This window comes from Artemia franciscana, chromosome 15, assembly GCF_032884065.1.
Source record: "Artemia franciscana chromosome 15, ASM3288406v1, whole genome shotgun sequence".
NCBI lineage: Eukaryota > Metazoa > Arthropoda > Branchiopoda > Anostraca > Artemiidae > Artemia > Artemia franciscana.
The window spans coordinates 11,216,877-11,235,929 of NC_088877.1; the positions used below are offsets into that span (position 1 = coordinate 11,216,877).

The 19,053-nt window shown below is 34.0% G+C and overlaps 1 protein-coding gene across 1 annotated transcript; it reads right to left on the reverse strand.

Annotated features, from left to right (window-relative positions):
• Nucleotides 1-964: 964 nt before the first annotated feature.
• On the reverse strand, nt 965-13,123 carry LOC136036045 (uncharacterized). The gene is made up of 3 exons (XM_065717980.1): nt 12,845-13,123; nt 9,702-12,116; nt 965-4,628 (listed from the first exon to the last, which is right to left on the reverse strand). The coding sequence occupies exons 1-3, from the start codon at nt 12,905-12,907 to the stop codon at nt 4,404-4,406; spliced, it is 2,703 nt and encodes a 900-aa protein (XP_065574052.1). The 5' UTR covers nt 12,908-13,123; the 3' UTR covers nt 965-4,403.
• Between the last annotated feature and the right edge of the window lie 5,930 nt (nt 13,124-19,053).

A 19,053-nucleotide genomic window follows, 5' to 3' on the forward strand; every position in this document is an offset into this window, starting at 1 on the left:
ATCTGTGTTTGTGGCTATGAAACCAGTTTTATCAAATCTTACATCCAGCAAATTTCTCTTCTGTTTTTCCTTTAATTAACAAGTACCCAAGATACTATTTCAACATTCAGAAAAAATAAACGAACAGACATGACTAAAATCCAACGTTATCATGGAAACAAGTTTATTACAATAAAAGCAGCAGAAAAAACAAAAATAAGTTAACCACTACTTAAATACCAAAAATAAAACTATTTAAACTCACTTCAATCGGTGAATAAGGTTTTTGTTCTAAAACACATAAACTCAACTGAAAATAACACTAATTCAGTTTCGGTCAGAGCCAAGGAATAGAAAGGAATGGGGAGGGGACTTTTTTATAAATAAGAAAAACTCACCATAGTTATCGAACAATTTTTTAGTATTAAAACAGAATTTGGGCTTTAAAAAAACAACTGAATTTTTTGATAGTTTTAGTGGGAAAGGCTTGTTTAGGTAGCATATTTGGGGCGAAAACTAAAGCCACTGAATCAAACTAAAAATAAATTTACTTTCTATTTATTTATATCAGTATCTTGAAAAGTTGCAAGATGGGCTATTACCAGAATTGCTATACTAAATTTGCCTTTGTTCTGGAGGATTTGAGAATCAAGCCCCCTTTCTCTCGTAACAAAAAAAAAAACGAAACAGCGCATATAGCCCAAAAGCATGTAATTTGTAATTATGCGCCACATTAAGATAAATTGACGGTTTTTTAACACTCAATTTATTTAGCTTAAGGTTAAGGCAATTTGTTCAAAAAAACTGATTAAATGAATCATTTTTAACTACATGCTTCGTTAAGGAAATAATCTTAGACTGGAATTTTTCTGATATCTTTCCTGAGCAAGATAAATTTAATGGTTATTACAAGTTTTGTATCTATACTGTGCTTTAGGATCAAGAAACTTGCCACAGAAAAATTGTAAATGCTCTTTCTTTGTACTTTTTTTCAAAATTTTATTTTTATTTCAAACGCAACTTCAGTTAATTTAGCTATCAATTCCTAAAGCAAATCAACACATGGATTTCAAGCTTTTAAAATCGCTCACTATTTTTTGAAGAACGATTAGCAGATCACGGCCTACGAAACAGGCAACATGTCCAACATATGTAGTCTGACGTTAAGTTCAAACACACCATTAAAACTGTCAGTAAGTCTGTAAGAACGGTTATACTCGTCCGAAAAAAATAAAGTTTTTTCTATACTTATTATCAAAGTAGGAAAGTCTAGCTGATAATTTACCCGCGATGTTGACTTGGCTGCGATGTTGACCTTTTCGCGCTTTTTTATTCTCATCTAAACCACTTCAACAACAAAATACTATGTAGACTGTTGGAACCCTTCCAAGGGCACGGTAACTCATTTCTATAGCAGAAAATGCACCTGAACCTATGACATGTGCTATTTTATTTACGCACGTCCCGTAGTTATCGTGCATACACAATATCAATTCACTTCGTCTGTTTATACAAGCTCAAAAACTGCATTTCTGCAATTATCATAAAAATCGGCTTTAAGAAATGAAGTGAATTTATAACTCGAACGTCTTATGGCATCTGTAACGGCGCCTATTTCAGTAAATATTGCAACCAAATTAGTTCCAATAATAAGCACACATATAATAATAGTACTAATTATAATAATATATGTAAGAATACATAAAAATTATATTAATTAATGACTGATGAAACTCGCGTTGCACTCTTTTCACTTAGTATGGACTAAGTCCTTCATTTTAAATAATTTCTAATTAAATATTTCAGAAATAAAATAGTTATAAACGGAGATTTTCATTGTATCTTCGAAGCTACGATAAGAGAGCTTATTAAAAATTACAAGTTTTGTACCCGGTTTATGTTCTAGGATCAAGAACCAAATGTCAGAAAAATCTTAAAGGTGTAAAAACGATACTCCCTCTAAAAAAAAAAAAAGAAAAAAACATTTTCTTTTACCTTTTTTGTAAGTTTCCTTTTTTCTGAACTTTTTTCTAATTTTTTACCAAACTGGCGAGTCTTCTGCTCTGTTTTTAAGCTTACCTAAACCATTCTTGAAAATGAATGAGAAATAAACACGATAAAATAGAATGGGGGCTGTTGAAAACCATACAAGGGCAATACAACTCATTTCATATAAACATAAATATAAACCTAAATAAACAAGATAAAATAGAACGGGGGCTGTTGAAAACCATACAAGGGCATTACAACTCATTTCATATAAACATATAAACATAAATATAAACATAAATAAACAAGATAAAATAGAACGGGGCTGTTGAAAACCATACAAGGGTATTACAACTCATTTCATATAAACATATGAACATAAATATAAACATAAATAAACAAGATAAAATAGAATGGGGGCTGTCGAAAACCATACAAGGGCATTACAACTCATTCCATATAAACATAAATATGAACATAAATAAACAAGATAAAATAGAATGGGGACTATTGAAAACCATACAAGTGCATTACAACTCATTTCATATAAACACAAATACAAACATAAATAAACAAGATAAAATAGAATAGGGACTGTCGAAAACGATACAAGGGCATTAAAACTCATTTCATATAAACAAAACATAACTTCGCCTTGACTGTTTCCGTCGGCTAAGAAACTGCTTTACCGGTATGTTTGAAATTACAATTAAAATTGGCTTTAAAAACTAAGTGAATTTATAACCTGTTTTATAGCATCTGTAACCGAACACAATTGAGTAAATATTACAATTATATCATCTAGACAAAGATGAAATTGACGGTTTTTTTTTTCTCGGTAAAGCACATTTAATTGGACTTCGATAAGCAACCTACAGATCAGATGCAAGCAAAATTGGAAAACATTTGTTTCTATGCCCTTTTGTTTCAATTTCATGAGAGGAGGGAGAGTGGACAAATATCAGGACGGGGCGAATACATAGTGTCAGCAACTGCACGCTAATTAATAAATATTATATTTCTATTAATTCTGTAATATAGACTTTTATATTTTCTTCTTTTATTCTCAATAAAACGGCGTTTAGCACACTCTGGTATAAAGAACTTAGGACATCATTGGCGTGGCGAATAACTGTATTCATCAGCAATTTTTACGAAAAGGAAACTTAGGACATTATTGGCCTAATTAAACGTTTTTGGGCCATCCCCAACGATAAATTTTTGTGATTTAATTTCTTTTTCGGGATTTAAAAACTTAACTTGGAAATTTAACTTTATGAATCTTAACTTTTATATCATAAGGACTGATATAAAAAATGCTGAAACTACGTGAGCCTTCAAATGATTATACAAAAATCATATTATATAACGATTATAATATATAGTAGAGCATAAACTAATTATATGGATTAATTAGACTAAGTCCACACCAGTATGAAATTAAACAATATCTTTCAACAAACCCCAACATAAACAAAAAATCGGAAATAAACAAAATGTAATAAAAATCCGTTTTTAGGCCCCTTATTCCAATTTTTTCAAAAGACGGGGAGGGGAACCAATATCAGAACGAAAAGAATATGCTCTATAACTCCAAAAACAAACAGTAAATAACAAACATTTAAGAAATCTTTGCCAAAAAATATTTGGCACGTTAAAGTCAAAATTATGTGCGACTTTTTTATGGGCTTAACCAATCTGGCTTCTGAATGACTCACTTGAGGATTAACAAACAAAATATACAAAATTGCAAATAGAAACCAGAGCATCTCCTCGGCTATACTTGCTATCTATATAGAAATCAATCTTATAGGGATAGGAACCGAATTAGTGTTTAGGGGATGGGGGGGGGGAAGATCGAACCGATAGGAATCGGTTCCACAATCGGTAATTTTAGCCGCTTCAACCCTGTAATTAGAGCAACTTTCAACCTGCTTGTGGGATCACGTATCCCAAAATCCACCCCTTGCTCCGCCCCTACAATCGTGTCTCACAATAAAAACACCATACATATTTATCCCAGCATAGTTTATGTTCTGTTCAGACAACAAGAAAATACTCCTCTGAAAATAGACAACAGCTCTGGTAACCGACTTACAAAATAGCATGGTGAAAAAAAAATTCCGATGTTTAAAAATTCATGTATCGACCAATGAATTATTAAAGCTAAATATACAGAACAGAAAAAAAATGTATCAAAATGGTTTAAAAATAACAAAGTTAACAACCAGAAGACAGTGTATAGTGAATTGATGTTCTACAACGACCTAATTTATTAAGCAAAGATATTATGGTTCAACACTGTTTCTTCAAAATCTTCAATTAGGTTTTAGATCTAGACTTTAGTTGTTAAAATTACAGTCGGATAAACTGAGGAGACGGATAGAAGAAATTGAGAAAAAGAAGGAAAATGAGAAAGATTAAAATAAAGAGCATTAAAACTGAACGGGTAGGCCTAATGATATATGGACCTTGTTAACCAAATCCTGTCGCTTGTCTTTTGATTTCACCTGAATTCCTTTAGCCTTAAGCCAGGCTGTGATGGTAGGCACATTCACTATGGAGAGTTGACCTAGTTTCGCCAATTCCTCTACATTGACATTTGTGGCAATTTTAGGTGGGGCACGTGGTTTTTTGGATCCATTCTCATTCTGGGAGCTCTAAAAATACATATTATAAATACTTTAATCGAATTACATAGCATAAAATTACGTATTAAAATTAAATAATGTTAACTAAGATAGCTTTTACCTGAATTCCCATGCTAACTTATGCGAAGATTTGAAAACTTTGAAATTTTGAAATAGTTTGACATGTAATGATTCTGCTATGGGATAAATAAGATTTTTTTTTTTTACTTAAGGTCTTTTTTCTTTTTTTTTTGTTTGCCTTTTTTATTATTTTTGTTCTGAAAGCTCTAACATACAATATTGCATAATCAATTACAGGTTTAAATCGCATAGTAAAACTACACGTGTTAAATAAATAAGGAAAAAAATAATAATTGAAAGCAAATCAAGTTTTGCTTTCAACATGAATAATTTCCAACAAAAGGGATTCACTTTAATCCCTAAATTCTACACACAAATATAAACGAATGCCTGAATGAGTAGCCTGACCACTCAATGAGTCGGTTTCAGATAGATATTCAGCGTCATACAAAACGATTAGGTTTTCAATTACTTTTTTCAAGGCATTAACTTGCAAAATATATATTACTTGATTGTTCGCCTAAAGAAGCCTAATACATTTACATTGAAGAAGAGGAATAATTTTCCCAAACATGAACTTACCCATGCACTGAGTGATTGACAGACTTAAACCTCCTCCTCTCCAAATGCGGACAGTATTCTAACATAGGCCTTTTTAGGCTATTTAATGGCTAAAATCCTAAAAAGGATATTTTTATCCTTTCCCTACAGATGAATCTTTAAAAATTGAAATGTGGTCTGATGTATGCATGATCAATTCCAATGCATCGAAAATAAGGCAGCTTCTTATTACCCGATCAAAGGTACCACATGAACACCCTAGTTTTATCTTCAAACATGAAACTATAATGAGAGTCGACGACCTTCGTCTATTGGGGATTCATTTCTCCACGAATCTCTCTTGGAAAAATCCCCTTGGTAGGTGAGAACCTCCTGTAAAAGAAACCTGGGAGTAACTCTTCAGTGCAAAAACCTTGTTCCATTCAGCTTGATTATCCCACTCCACGAGTCCTGCATGAGACTCACAGCTGAATATGGATGTCCGTTATATACTAGTCCTCCGAAAACGCTGTTGGTACCACTCCAGAAGATCCAAAAAAATGCAAATAGGGCGGGCTACACCACTAGACATGACTCCTTCTGGCCTCTAAATTAAAGGCTTAATGTGGCATCGATGGCTGTTTTCTACAAGTGCATGAATTCACCTCCCTCAGAAAAGCTCTCACACTGTATCCCAGTTTTTCCAGCCATCAAGGCTGATACGAATACACACAGCTCGGTCCAACTTATCTAAAGGAGGACATGCCAAGAGTCGAGTGCCTTAGGAACAGCTTCATCCGGAGTTGCACTTCTATCTGGAACGATATTGCTGGAAATATTATTCCAGCAAATCCCTCTGTTGACTCCTTCAAAAGAAGGTTCAGTGGACGTTTAAAACCTCGAGGTTCCGGAACGAGGTAAATGAATATAGACGTATCAGATACGTTTATGTACCTGACACTGTGAATATAGGAATAAAAAAAAGGAAAAATCTACCCCCTCACCTAGTGCGACAAAATCAATGACAAAATAATTTGCTTTTCGTTTACGAAGTTTCGTTTTTCCTCGCTGGAGCAGCAAGGAGACATTTCGAATGGAATGGCTCTCGTCATAATAAACGTTTTCTCACGCATCCATCTAACAAGTCATTTCAAAAAATAGAGTTTGCAAGAATTTACTCTGAGGTTTTCTGTGGTGATCACGATAATAGAGACGTTTTACATTACTAAGAGTAGACCTTTTTAGGCTATTTAATGACCAGATGTCAAAGTAAAGATCTTTTGGTGCCCCCCCCCCTCCTTCACGCAAAATCTAGTTTCACCAAAGCAATGAGCAAGAAATTTGCTTTTCATTTTGGGGGTTCCATTTTAACTCGACGTACAACGTATTGTTTTTTAACCCGTCCTATCTTTTCCCACATTCGTTTCTTTACCTCCAGATATGAAAAACCCTTGTCCCCTTCATTACTGATAGAACAAACCACTAGTTTTCGTTTTTTGTTATTCGGTACTGATGATACCCAAGTTTTATGTTCGTTTCCTTGTTTTGTTCCCTCCTCCTTTTATATACTATTTTCAAACTTTTTTAATGTATATTTTATTTCATTCTTTTTTTTTAGTTTTATCAGTTTTTACCTTTTTAACTTTCTGACATTTTGCAGCTTAATATTTTTGACCAATGAATGGTTTTGTCGACCCGATATTATTGCTTTTGGCATTGTTTACCAGTCTTTTAGTTATTATGCTTAATTTTATTTTGAGAGGGGAGGTTTTGACTCCAAAATACGAATTCAGCACTTCGGGGCTTGGGATAGGAGTTTTTGAAATAAATATCTTATCTTACGCACTCACAAGAAAACTCGTAAGCTCCAGTTTAATAAGGATAACTATTAGGTAATGAGACAAAGCAACAAAAAATCTTTATTCTATCACTAGAACCAGGGCCTGTCGTAAAACAGGCATAAACCATGAAAATCGCATACTCTCTTGTGAGATATACCCGAAATGATAGTTGCTTTGGGTAACCGTTGAACAGCATTACGTGACTCTTTCCAATTAGTTAATTAATCAGAAGTTACAGAAAATTACCAAATATATAATGTAAGGTTTTTTTTGTTATGTATCAAAGGGATAAAACGGTGGCTTTCTCTCCTTTATTGCACTTAACTTTTTTTGTTTTTGTTTTTTAAGCCATTAACGCACCAGCTCTTTCATTTCATTGCTAATCTTTTGTAAAACAGTGACTCCGAGATAACAAAATTATGTTTTGACGATACATTTTTGATATGTATCGTCAAAACAATATGTTTTGAAACGATATGTTTTGACATACCAAGGACAGTGAAAATGAAATCTGACTTTAAAAAATAAAAAATAAACTCAGATATTAAATTTTTAATGAGTAGGCCATACACATGGTAATTAACGTATTGTTAATGTTTGAATTCCTTAGATTATTGGTTTAACCTACTTTAACTCTTTCATGTAGCGTTCTGCCATCTACATTTCCTATACATTACTCTGCACATAGAATTAAATTATGTCGATCATATTATATTGACTATATTATATGGAATTCTGTATGCTCTAAAATTACAACCTATGCATATAAAGTTATATTCCATATAAAATATTTTACCTTATATTAGCAACATTATACAGAATTATATACGCATATGCACATATGCTCTAGAGTTACATCCTATGGAAACAGAATTATCAAACAGTTCGTGGTAACGAACTGTAGTAAGGAGCGACCCGGCTCAATAGTAACCAAAACTCTAAAAACCGGAATTTGCGATTCAAAAGAATTGCATTTTAATGCTGATTTTAAATATATAAGTTTCATCAAGTTTAGTCTTACCCATCAAATGTTACGAGCCTCAGAAAATTTGCCTTATTTTAGAAAATAGACTCTTTGCCTTATTTTAGAAATAGAATCTTAACGAAAATCACACCATCACAGTCAGCGTATCAGAAAAAGTGTCAAACTTTAGCGTATTTTGAAAATTTTGAAAAGTAGGTGTTATTTAGATATAAATAATACCGGAAAGCTCGTCCAGGTATGTATGAGGCATCATGATGATTTTCTCAATTAATCAGTTTGAGTGTTTTTTCAGTTTACATTTTGTTGTTTTATTTTTTTCGCTTGTTTTGTCCATGTTACCATGGCCCAATAGGACTTTCATGTGAATAAATCTGTCTATCTATATGGATTACATTACATTATATTAATTATATTATGCAGACTCATATACGCATATATGCTCTAGAATAGTAAAAGAAAATCGTACCAAAAGTAGAGATGCCTCTAAAGAAAACATCCCAGTGCGGCTTCAAGACAATGGTCTCTAAAGCATATTCTCATACAGCGTAAACCATATCAAGCAATTTGTATGAGACTAACACTCTCCTTAACCAACCTTTATGGGACTGCTTTATTCCAATGGTTTCCCTTGGTCCCAATAAACAAGTCAAAACTCTGTGCATAACCATACCTGATAGAAGTTCAATAAAGTCAAAAAAATTTCCCACGAATAGAGTTAACACCTTTTCAAACTTACAGCAAGTTTTTTAGCATAAACGTTACTGTAAATGTCAAAAATCTGGTTAATCTTGACATCCACTGGTGAATTTTCAAAATCTGATTAATCTCAACGTTCACTGGTGAATGTCCAAAATTCCTTTTTCTCTGCTTTGATTCAATTCTTTGCAAATCAGCTTTTTCAGTCTTGTGCAAAATTGATGGTAAAACTTAAAGTAAGGTTAGGTTGGGCTAGGTTAAATTAGGCTATAAATCTCAGAATTGGGTTAAAAATCCAATCTAACCTGTCACCATCAAACCTTGCATAAAACTAAAAAAATTGACTGGCAACACTGACTAGATCTAAGGAGAAAAAAAGGTATTTCGGACATTCGCCGGTGAATGTTGACATTCATCAATTTCGGACATTGATATAACATGTACACCAAATTAGTTGATTTTTTTTTAAGTTAAACAAAGTTAACTTCTTTTCCAATACGGTATAATAAAGAAGAAGAAAGCATATTAGAAAAACGGTTAATTAACTCTGTGAACAACTCTATTAACTTAATTGACGCCATGGGAACCCTGCATGAGAGATCATGAAAAAACTTACTTGATTATCATTTTTCTAATACTACATCTTCTGTATCAATCTATTTCTCAGAACAAGACATTTCTGGAGGAGGAATAATTTTCCTCTGATCGAGCAGAAATTTTCATAACAATTTTTTTCAAGCAGAGCAGAAATTTTCAAGTCGAGGCTTGAAAATTTGAAATATTTGTTGTCGATCAAAAAACTAATTTTAAAAAAATTCCACAAAACTGAAAAAGTTGACTGGCAACGCTGACTAGATCCAAGGGGAAAAAGAGGTATTTCGGATATTTAGCGGTGAATGTCGACATTCACCAATTTCGGATATTTATATAACACGTACACCAAATTGATAAAAAACTTACTTGATTATCATTTTTCTTCCGCTTCTTTCCAGTTTCAGCGAAATCCTTCCCCAGTTCTTTAAACTCTGCCGGGTTTTTCAGGTCCAATTCAGAAAGTCTTTCAAAAATAGATGGCTCTGTGGTGGACAAATTAACTTTGCTTGTAATACTGTTGATCTGTGGACTTGTAACACCCTTAGGATGTGAATAAAAATACGATGCAAGCATTTTATTTCCAATTGAAGCGTTAAGAGGGGTTTCTAACTGGATGGCTTTTGCTTTTATACTGTCTTTGTTAGCTTTCTGTTTTTTCTTAAGATCCAGAGCAGGCTTTTTCAAAAAAGCTGGTGAAGACGTGATAGGTTTTTGTATTTTATTTTGGGAAAAAATTGGCACTTTCTTTTCTAGGCAGATGGCAGACTTGCTACTTGTATCCAAATCATTTCGACAATCACTCTTTCCCTGAACCGAGACAGTTTTATCAGCTATATCATTTTCTCTAACCATATTTTTCACACTGTCATCTTTTCGTATAGCTTGACAATACGTTGGTTTCTTTTTCAGCATAAAGCTAGGAATAAGTTTCTGTGGTTTAGGGTCGTGTTCAACAATTGGTTTTAACACAGCTGATGAGTCTACTTTCTTTTTGACAAAAACAGGAACAATCTTGTTGTGAGCTGCAGGGGTGCTACCTTCCTCAATTGATGGTTTCATAAAACTTGATTCAGTTCTTACTACTTTGTTTACCAAATGATTATTAGCTATAGCTTGAGGAGTTCCACAAGGATTTACTTTAAAAGTTGGGTGGCCCTGAATAAAACTTGAAGGTACCGCATTCTGAATTGTTACTGAAACTTTCTCAATTGACGGCTTCACGGAGTCAAGGCTTGATTTGACCCCATCTTTTATAAGTTTTTTATCAGATGCAATTTGAGGGTGATGAGTTAAATTGGGTATTGAGTTAACAGTCCAATTATCCTGACTAGAAGAAAAGGCACGATGAAATGCTGTAGTCCTATGCATGGTAACGTTCTCAACTAATGACTTCACATAACCAGAGCTCACTTTAACTTCCTCATTGACGAATCCTTTATCTCCACAATTAATAGGGGTCCCACAAGCACTTAAGTCAACCGCCAAATTACCCTGGCTACAAGAGTAGCCATAATTAGGTAAAGGAGTCTGAGTTTCATTTGTCGCAGCCTTTTCAATTGACGACTTCAAAGGGCCAGAAATGATCTTAAGTGCCTCATTTACTTCTGGGATTCTACAGGTATTTGAGCTGAGAGATGGATTTACTTTGCCAGAAGAAGAAGTGTAGCCAGGTCGTGTGTCAACTTGTAGCTTCACAGAGCTACGACAAAATTGCAAAGGCTTATTTACTAAATTATTGATTACTACATTTTGGGAAGCTTTACTGGGAGTTGAGCTAGAAGTTGAACTAGATAAACCACCATCGTGAGGCAAGACCCTTTCTTTATGCATACCACTGCTTGTATTAACTTGAATTTCCATCGGTTTGTCATTCTTCTCCAAATAATGCTCTGAATCAGAAACAGATTTTTCTGACTCTTTTTCAATACTGGGTACTTGACTAATAAAGTCATAATCCCGAGACAGAAACGGGGTAACAGATCCTTGAGGGAAACTTGGGTGGTACGGGTAGATACTGTCTGCAGTGCTCGTGGCTATTTCGATAATCTCGTCACTTTTCAGGATTTCAACTTCATTCATCCATTCCGACTCAGAAATGTGACTACTCTTCAAATTTTCACGCACATTCTCACTATCTGTAGACTTAATATAAATCGTTGGTACAAGTTTTGTTTGTTTGCCTTTATCACGTGGTTTGAATGGCAGTTTCGAATTATTAGCTTTAGAAAGAAAATATTTTGAAGAACCATCAGCTTCAGTACCAGCCTTAGAAGTATGGTTGGTTTTACCTTTATCAGCAATAGTTTGACCTGATTCTGGGTGTTTAATAGGACTCCAAGGCTTAGAATTTAAGTTAGGAGTAATAAATTGAGACTGAAAATACTTTGATGGCAACCCTGTTTTGTTCATCACATCATGACTTTCTTTTCGATTAAGTTCCACATCAGCCATGTTGCCAACTCTTAGTTGAGACTCAGTTTCACTGACAAATGGCTGGACTCTCCCCACTTTTTCACTCGGAGTAGCACATACTTCACTCTGAGAAGAAGACGTTGCGCCAAGACTAGGTTGGAATACTGGAGCATTTCCTTTCATTGTTTGTGAATTTTGATGTTGAAAATGACTTTGAAAAGAAGATGTTTTATTTTTTGTGGGACTTTTAATATTCTTAAGCATTTCGAAAATACTTTGCTGTTTTAGGGTTGGGCGAGGATTAACAGTTCTATAAGGTCCTGCCACTGCCGGCAAGTGAGCTAAATTCTGAAATGCTGGCGATAAGACCTAAAAGAAAAAAAAATAATTAAACCAACAACACAGCTGTTTCCAAATACAAATGATCTTCACAAGTAAAAACATAATTTAATACCCAGTGAAATAATGCATTGTGAGTTGTAACACAAAATGTCCTGTACATTGAATTATCTGTGTAGGTATGTGCAGTGGTGTTGCGTTTCAGTTTTGTGACAGACAAAAGTTTATTAATGGGACGAATGAATGTAAAAAGTAGCCGATAGAATTTATCAAGGTTTACTTCAGCGGTTGATGATTCATCAACTGTTCATTTAAATTCCTTTATTTCCTTAATTATTGCTCGTCCTTAACTATTTATATCTTCGAGGATAAGTGTCTATGCCAAATTCTAAAGATCAGTCGGATACCAGAGCCTTTTTTTCAGGCCATCCATAAACAACACGGATTTCGACTTGTTTTTATAAAATGATTATAAAATTTAAGATTTTACTAATTATAAATTGATTACATAACATAATAATAATAATAAGAAAATAATAATGTAATAATAATATAATAATTATAATTATACCTAGTAATTATAACCATATAACTGTAATTATTTACATAATCAAATAACTTATAAAGTAATTGCTTAAATACTTCAAAAATTACTCCCAATAGCTTGTTTGTATGCCAATCCCTCCTTAAACGTACAAACTCCATGTCAGAGAGGAAAAAGTTACATACAACTAAAACATAACGAAATAAACTCTTACTTGGTCAGTTACAACAAAAGAAGACACTGGTTTGTATCCTTTCACTTCTAACTTCAATCCCATTTGTAGTTCATTGACATCATTAATAAAATCTAGAAGAATCGGTGTTGGATCAAATCGTCTAAGGATAACTGGTGACCTTGAATGAACACACCAATGAGGATAAGTGTAAGTTGTTCCAGTTGGTGAAAACTTTACGTTGACGTAGTGGGTCGAAGATGGGTCATTTGGTATCTCAAGTCCGTACTGAAAAGAAGATAGCGATAAAATACTTGACCAGGGTTTTGTATTCTGTGCCAACCAGAGTCATTTAAGGGGGAGGGCAAACGGAGCAGCTGCTCCGGGCACCGTAACTGGGGGGGAGGGCTCAGCTGGGAGGCTGGCACCTTTGGTAAAATGTTTCACTTTGATTCGGCTTCTTTTTGCTTATATTTTTGAGTTGGGAGGGGTCAGTGTAATTAAGTTTTCCCAGGGTACCACTAACCCTAGGAACAGCTCTGGTACAAACCTTCAAAGGTTCTCAAAAAGGCATTTGAGAAAAATATTTTCTCGAATGCGTTTTTGAGTGCATTGTTATACATTCATTCGTTTATTTTAGCGTATTTGAGTGTTTATGAGTGCATTATGTGTATTTGTCGGAAAACAATCTGTGAAAAATCATAAATAAAAACATCAAAAATTCAAAAAGTTTTTTTTTGTCAAAAGTCAAGGCATTTGACATTTTGAAATGGTTTGACAAATCAAAACCAATTAAGAGGACTAACTAGTTTCAAATTTTTAATTTGGGGAGGATTTATATTCTTATTCAGAATATTCGACTTTTTTTAGCAGAATTGACCATGTTTCTCCTTCACCACCTTATTAAGCTCTTTCAGTTGTTTTTTTTCCTTTTTCATGTTGGTGTTTTTGTGCATTATGTTTGTGCTGGATGTTCGTATTTTTACGTTTCCTTCTTTCATGTTTTTTTTTTACTTATGTTCTTCTTGTTATACTATTGCAAAGTATCGGTGGAAAATAATAATAATATCTTCCGGGTCAATTCCAATTCGCACTTTTAGACGACTGTGTTTTTATCTTTCCTTGTATCGTGTTTTTTTTACGTGTTTTACTCCACATGTTATACTATTATACGGTGTGATAAAAAAACTAAAATAATAATAAGAGTGATATATTCCACGCAGGGGTATAGCCAGGGAAAGAGAAGGCTAGGGGGTTTGATTCCTTCCCCCCAAATTTTTTTCTGTCAAACTCGTAAACAGGTAACAAAAATGCATATAAACAAAATTTTGATGCGCTTCTTAAAGGTGTTTTTGTAACCCCCTTCCCGCGAAACAATCCTGGCTACGGTCCTGCTGAAATGTCAAATCCAATTGGCACCATTATACGACAAAATCACGTGCTATTAAAAAATATTTATTCCATTTGAATATGTTTTATTTGTTTTATTCCATTATTCCTTTTACTCCATTAAATAAGTTTTATTAGATATTAAATATTTTTAAATAAATAATGTTTATTCTATTTATGTATAACCAGCTCAGTCTATCCAATGATTATTGTTATGGTTATTATGGGTCCAAAGCTATAATGGGCCTCTAAAAATCTCCAATATATAATGTTTACAGTCTATCTATTAAAATATTTCCGCTCTCCTAGGCAATTTGAAAGGAAAAAAATATAAATCTGTGAATATACAAAGCATCATCACTTGAAATTTGGAATGCTCCCTCTACGCCACTTGAAGGGGTTCTGGGGCCCTCTTGAAAATTGTTTTTGAACGATTTCAAAAAAATTCCATATGAAAAAAAAACTGAAAAACTTGCTTTTAACAAGTTTTGACGAAAACTTGCTTTTAACTAAACGGATCACGGCTGGATAAGAGAAAAAACTACATATACGCCATTCAGGGTTACAACAGTAACTTTGAGACAGCATGAAAGAAATGGTTTTAGCTTTTATTTTGTTCAAGAATTTTGTGCTCCGAGTCTTATTCCTGGTAGGATCGTAACCACGGACTCGTTTATCAACACCCATTCTTAAAGTAAATATGCGGTAGTCATTTCCAGCAAAACTATGGCAAGTACTGAGCAGTGTTACTTGTACTAGTGGCAAGGCTGGCAGTAACAGATTTCGCAATTCTAGATGAAACCAGTGAGACGCTCAAAAAGAACACTGTCTTTGGAGCTCAAATCTAATGCTCATATTGTACCGCTTTAAAAACCTAGATATCGTGAGTTAGTTCTTCGTAACATTCATAAGATAGAACAATTAATGGTTCCATTCAATACTGACTCCTAATTAAACGAAAAAAAAATAACTCTTTTGGGAATTATTTACTTCTTAAATACAGAGAAATAATATTGGACTGAGAACTATCGTAAAGCATTTCCCATGTAGTTTGCTTAAATCCCAAGCAGTACCCTAAATGCCTGGAAAAATTGCACAACCTTATGTTTCATCAGGAATATGTACCACTGGAGAGCGCCGCCATGACCTAGGAAGCATAAAGGCGGAATTTTTTTTCATTGCCCCAATAACTGTTATAAAAATAATTAGCATTGAAACTTAACTTTCATCCATTAGAGGGAATTAATTTGTTTTTAGCTCATTTATCAGATGGAAAATCGAAATATTTCTGGAAAATATAATTTGAAGCCATTATGTCGCTGTGATTAGGCAAGTACACATGCACTTTTTGCGGTTGGGGAGGTTAGAAAAAACAGTAAATTGTAGGAGGAAATTTTGCTAAATATTTTAGGGGGACCCATGCGCAAAAAGAAGCGTAACGATTTCGGATGTGCCTCTGGAAAGTAAACAAGTTTTATGTGCCTATTTTACACACTTTGCCGATTTTCTATAATGGCCGAATCACACCAGTCATATCTGTCGGTAAAAATAAAACAAGTTTAATGAATGGCATGGGTTTTTTCTTGATTTTGGCGTCACATTTGTATCTAAGAAGCGGATTATTATTTAAAATTAAAAAAATTAGTTTGTAAAGTTTGCACAACACTACTTTGTCTCTACTTAAGCTATTCCTCCTCAACTTTTGTCAGGGTTCAATTACAGATAGGAAAATTGCTGTAACAAGCTTCCATGTTTACTAGTTTCAAAAAATAATGCATCAAATCTCGATTTTGATTGTTGAGTCAAGAATTTGTCTTTGAAATAATTTTCAACTATAAGAACATTAAATACGAGCGGCGTTCAACACGACCAACATTCAACATAAATGGCGCGCATAATTGGCACTGGAGTTGTGCGTAATCTTGAATTTAATGACAGGTGTGACTAAAATATGGAACGGGCAAAAGTCTTCAGGCCTAGCTTACGAAGACTAAGAAGAAAAAGGGATTGTGGAGCATAATAAATACTTCCAACTTAGTAATAACAATTAATCAATTTATTTGATTAAACGATTATTATAAAAAAATTAATTACAATTTATTAAATTATTAATTGAGCATATTAGTTAGTTAAATTAAATTTTCGTATTAATTTAATTAAATATTGGTTACTTTTGTATTTTATTAATTTTTTATTTAATTCAAAAAGTTATTGATGAAAATTATTTAATTAACTATTTATTAAAACAATTATTTCCATACATAAATAATAATAATTAATTGTTTGCTTAAGACAATGAAAAAACTTACTGTTAACTTCCAATGTTCAATGAATGAAGACAACTGCTTATACGGGCATGAGGGAGGAATTTGTCTTGAAATAGATTCGATAGAAGCCTGCCGTAGCCTTAAAAGAAAGGAGTAATTTAAAAATTCTGCTCATCAAAAATCAGTATTTTACAGTAAGGAACGTTTCCAGTTTAAAATGTACAAGAAATATCTACTAATTTTACAGCCCATATACGTAAACATTTGTGAAGAGGTTAACATATGAACTTTTCCTTGTGTGCTAAGAGCACAAGGAGACTTTCCACGGTTCTTCGAATGGCCGATCGATTTTACGCAAGACTAAAACGGCCTGATTCTGCTACGGCGTATTTCTACAGTCACTTCACACAAATCTCTATGAAGAGGTTTACGTATAAACCTCTCCTTGTCTGTTACGGTCACAAGAAGACTTTCCACGGTTCTTCGCATGGCAGATCAATTTTCCATGAGACTGGAATTCGATTCTGCAATGGCATATTTCCTAACAAGACATCTCTTTCCATCCTTCAAGGGTAACCAAATTAAGTAACTTGTTTTAAAACGAAAGCACCAACTTTAATCCAATATGTGGATGGCCCAAGCGTCTTATGACAAGTTCAGACATGCTAGAAGAAAGTTTTTCCCTACCTGAGAAAAAAACAACTCTTTGGTGCAGAAAAACAATAGCCTGCTCCAGACCAAGGGGTTTTGGGGTCATTTACTCCCCCTCCCAAAAAACGATTTTTGAACATTCCGTTTTTTTTGCTTTTTTTTCATTGAATAGGGCTGCTTTTAGAATTTCTTTTGAAAAAAAGAGAAAAAAATTCCGAATTGTCGCTCCCCTAGATTCTGAATTATATGCTTTGTGCCCCTCTCCCAATTTCCATAAATTAACACCATTGAGTTTAAATGGTTTTTTCAATCTTCCCGTAATTTTCACATAATTTTCCAAAAGGTTTTCATTGCATTTGAAGGAGGTTTTTTCGTGCAAATTTATCGGCTATTGATGTGAAATGGGCACACTGCATAATTAACAAACCTTTCCCGGGAGGTTATGGGGAAAATGGCATCCTCAGAGGCATAGAGGCGAATGCCGTAGAGGCGTTCAAACATTCTGAACAAAGTGAATATTTCATAGCTTACCCAGTTTTAAGAGGGAGGGCTTGCCCTTGTGACAATCAGCATGTCTATAGTGATTTTTAATTATGTTCAATCCCCCCCCCTTAAAACTTCCTCGAATTAATCCCAACTAATTGCAGTCACAGTTGCAGTAGTAGTAGTAGGGATAGAAGTGGCTCTGACAGTTTCAAGTTAATAAACGTTTTGAGCTGTCAGACTTGCAGGTAGTCGTAAGCAGTCATAGCCACACTCGCAGTGGCAGTTACAGCAGTAGCATTGGTGATACTGACAGTTTCAAGTTAATACCCAAGCTGTTACTAAGATACTGCATATTACTATCATCGCTAGTCTGAATGCAGTGTCTTTTGATTCAGTTTAACATCCCTCCAAACCTTCCCGCAGTTTCCTTATGTTAACAACCTTAGCTTTGAACTAGTATTGAATTCAGTATTGAACTAGCTCTCAAAGGGATTACACCTGTTTGAACTTTTGAATTGTTTGAACTTGATTCCTTAACCATGAATTAATTCAGTGACTAAAGAAATTGTGCAATCTGATACTTGAATTTATCACACAATCAGATTTTTGGCGTTTTGAATTGAGAAAATTAGATACGATAGCCAAGTGTGGTGTGTAGAGAAAATTGGATATAATTTGCCTACGCTTAATTACGCTGTTTAGTGTCGAGAAGGATTAGCAGTTGGGCCGACCTCGCACAGTTTGGACTGATTGTTCACTTGGATACATTATTGAGGTTCGACCCTCACAGAAAGATAAGTTTCTTTCACTTTATAACCTTTCATTTATAAGGCATGAATCCTGCGAATATTAAAATCGGTGATTTATTCCTAGCCAAATTTGCGAGCTATCTTCTCTGGCCAATTCGAATCCTAGAGGTAATGACGATGAATACCGGAGACTGCAAATTTGTTGTTTTTTGCTACGGCAAAAAACACGATCGTCAGCTTGTATAAGTTGCTAATCTTCTTAGTTTTAATGATAATGAGAAGGAAGCATCAACAAAGAAAACTAAGGGTGTAAATCATGCGTTTGATGAGCTAAAAAAACCATCCTGATGTTTACCGGCAGTTTCTAAAGAAAGGGCAATATTTGGTAAAGGATAGCCAGCTTTCGGATCCCACTGCTAATCTCCGTAGCCTAGTGGCCGCTACAGAGAATGAGCTTGCGGCTACAAAGCAAAATCTAGCTGAAGAAATCAAGAAAAAAATTGATGAAAAGCTTAAAGATTTGGCATCCAAAACTACAGCTAATATTCATGCTATTTTTCCAGTTGAAACGATGGTTTCTGAAATTTATGATGCAGTACACATTGAGTTTCAGCCCAAATTTGAATTAATCGAAAAACATCTGAAAACCTGTATGCATATGATTGAATTACTACAAAACCGTGTTAATCAGCTTGAGCTGAAACTAGAT

Coding starts and splice junctions, on each gene's coding strand:
- LOC136036045 (XM_065717980.1), bottom strand. CDS start 12,907: ATGGGATTGAAGTTAGAAGTGAAAGGATACAAACCAGTGTCTTCTTTT. Junction 12,117..12,844: donor CTTTTGTTGTAACTGACCAA/GTAAGAGTTTAT, acceptor TTTTTCTTTTAG/GTCTTATCGCCAGCATTTCA. Junction 4,629..9,701: donor GGAAGAAAAATGATAATCAA/GTAAGTTTTTTA, acceptor ATGTATTTTTAG/AGCTCCCAGAATGAGAATGG.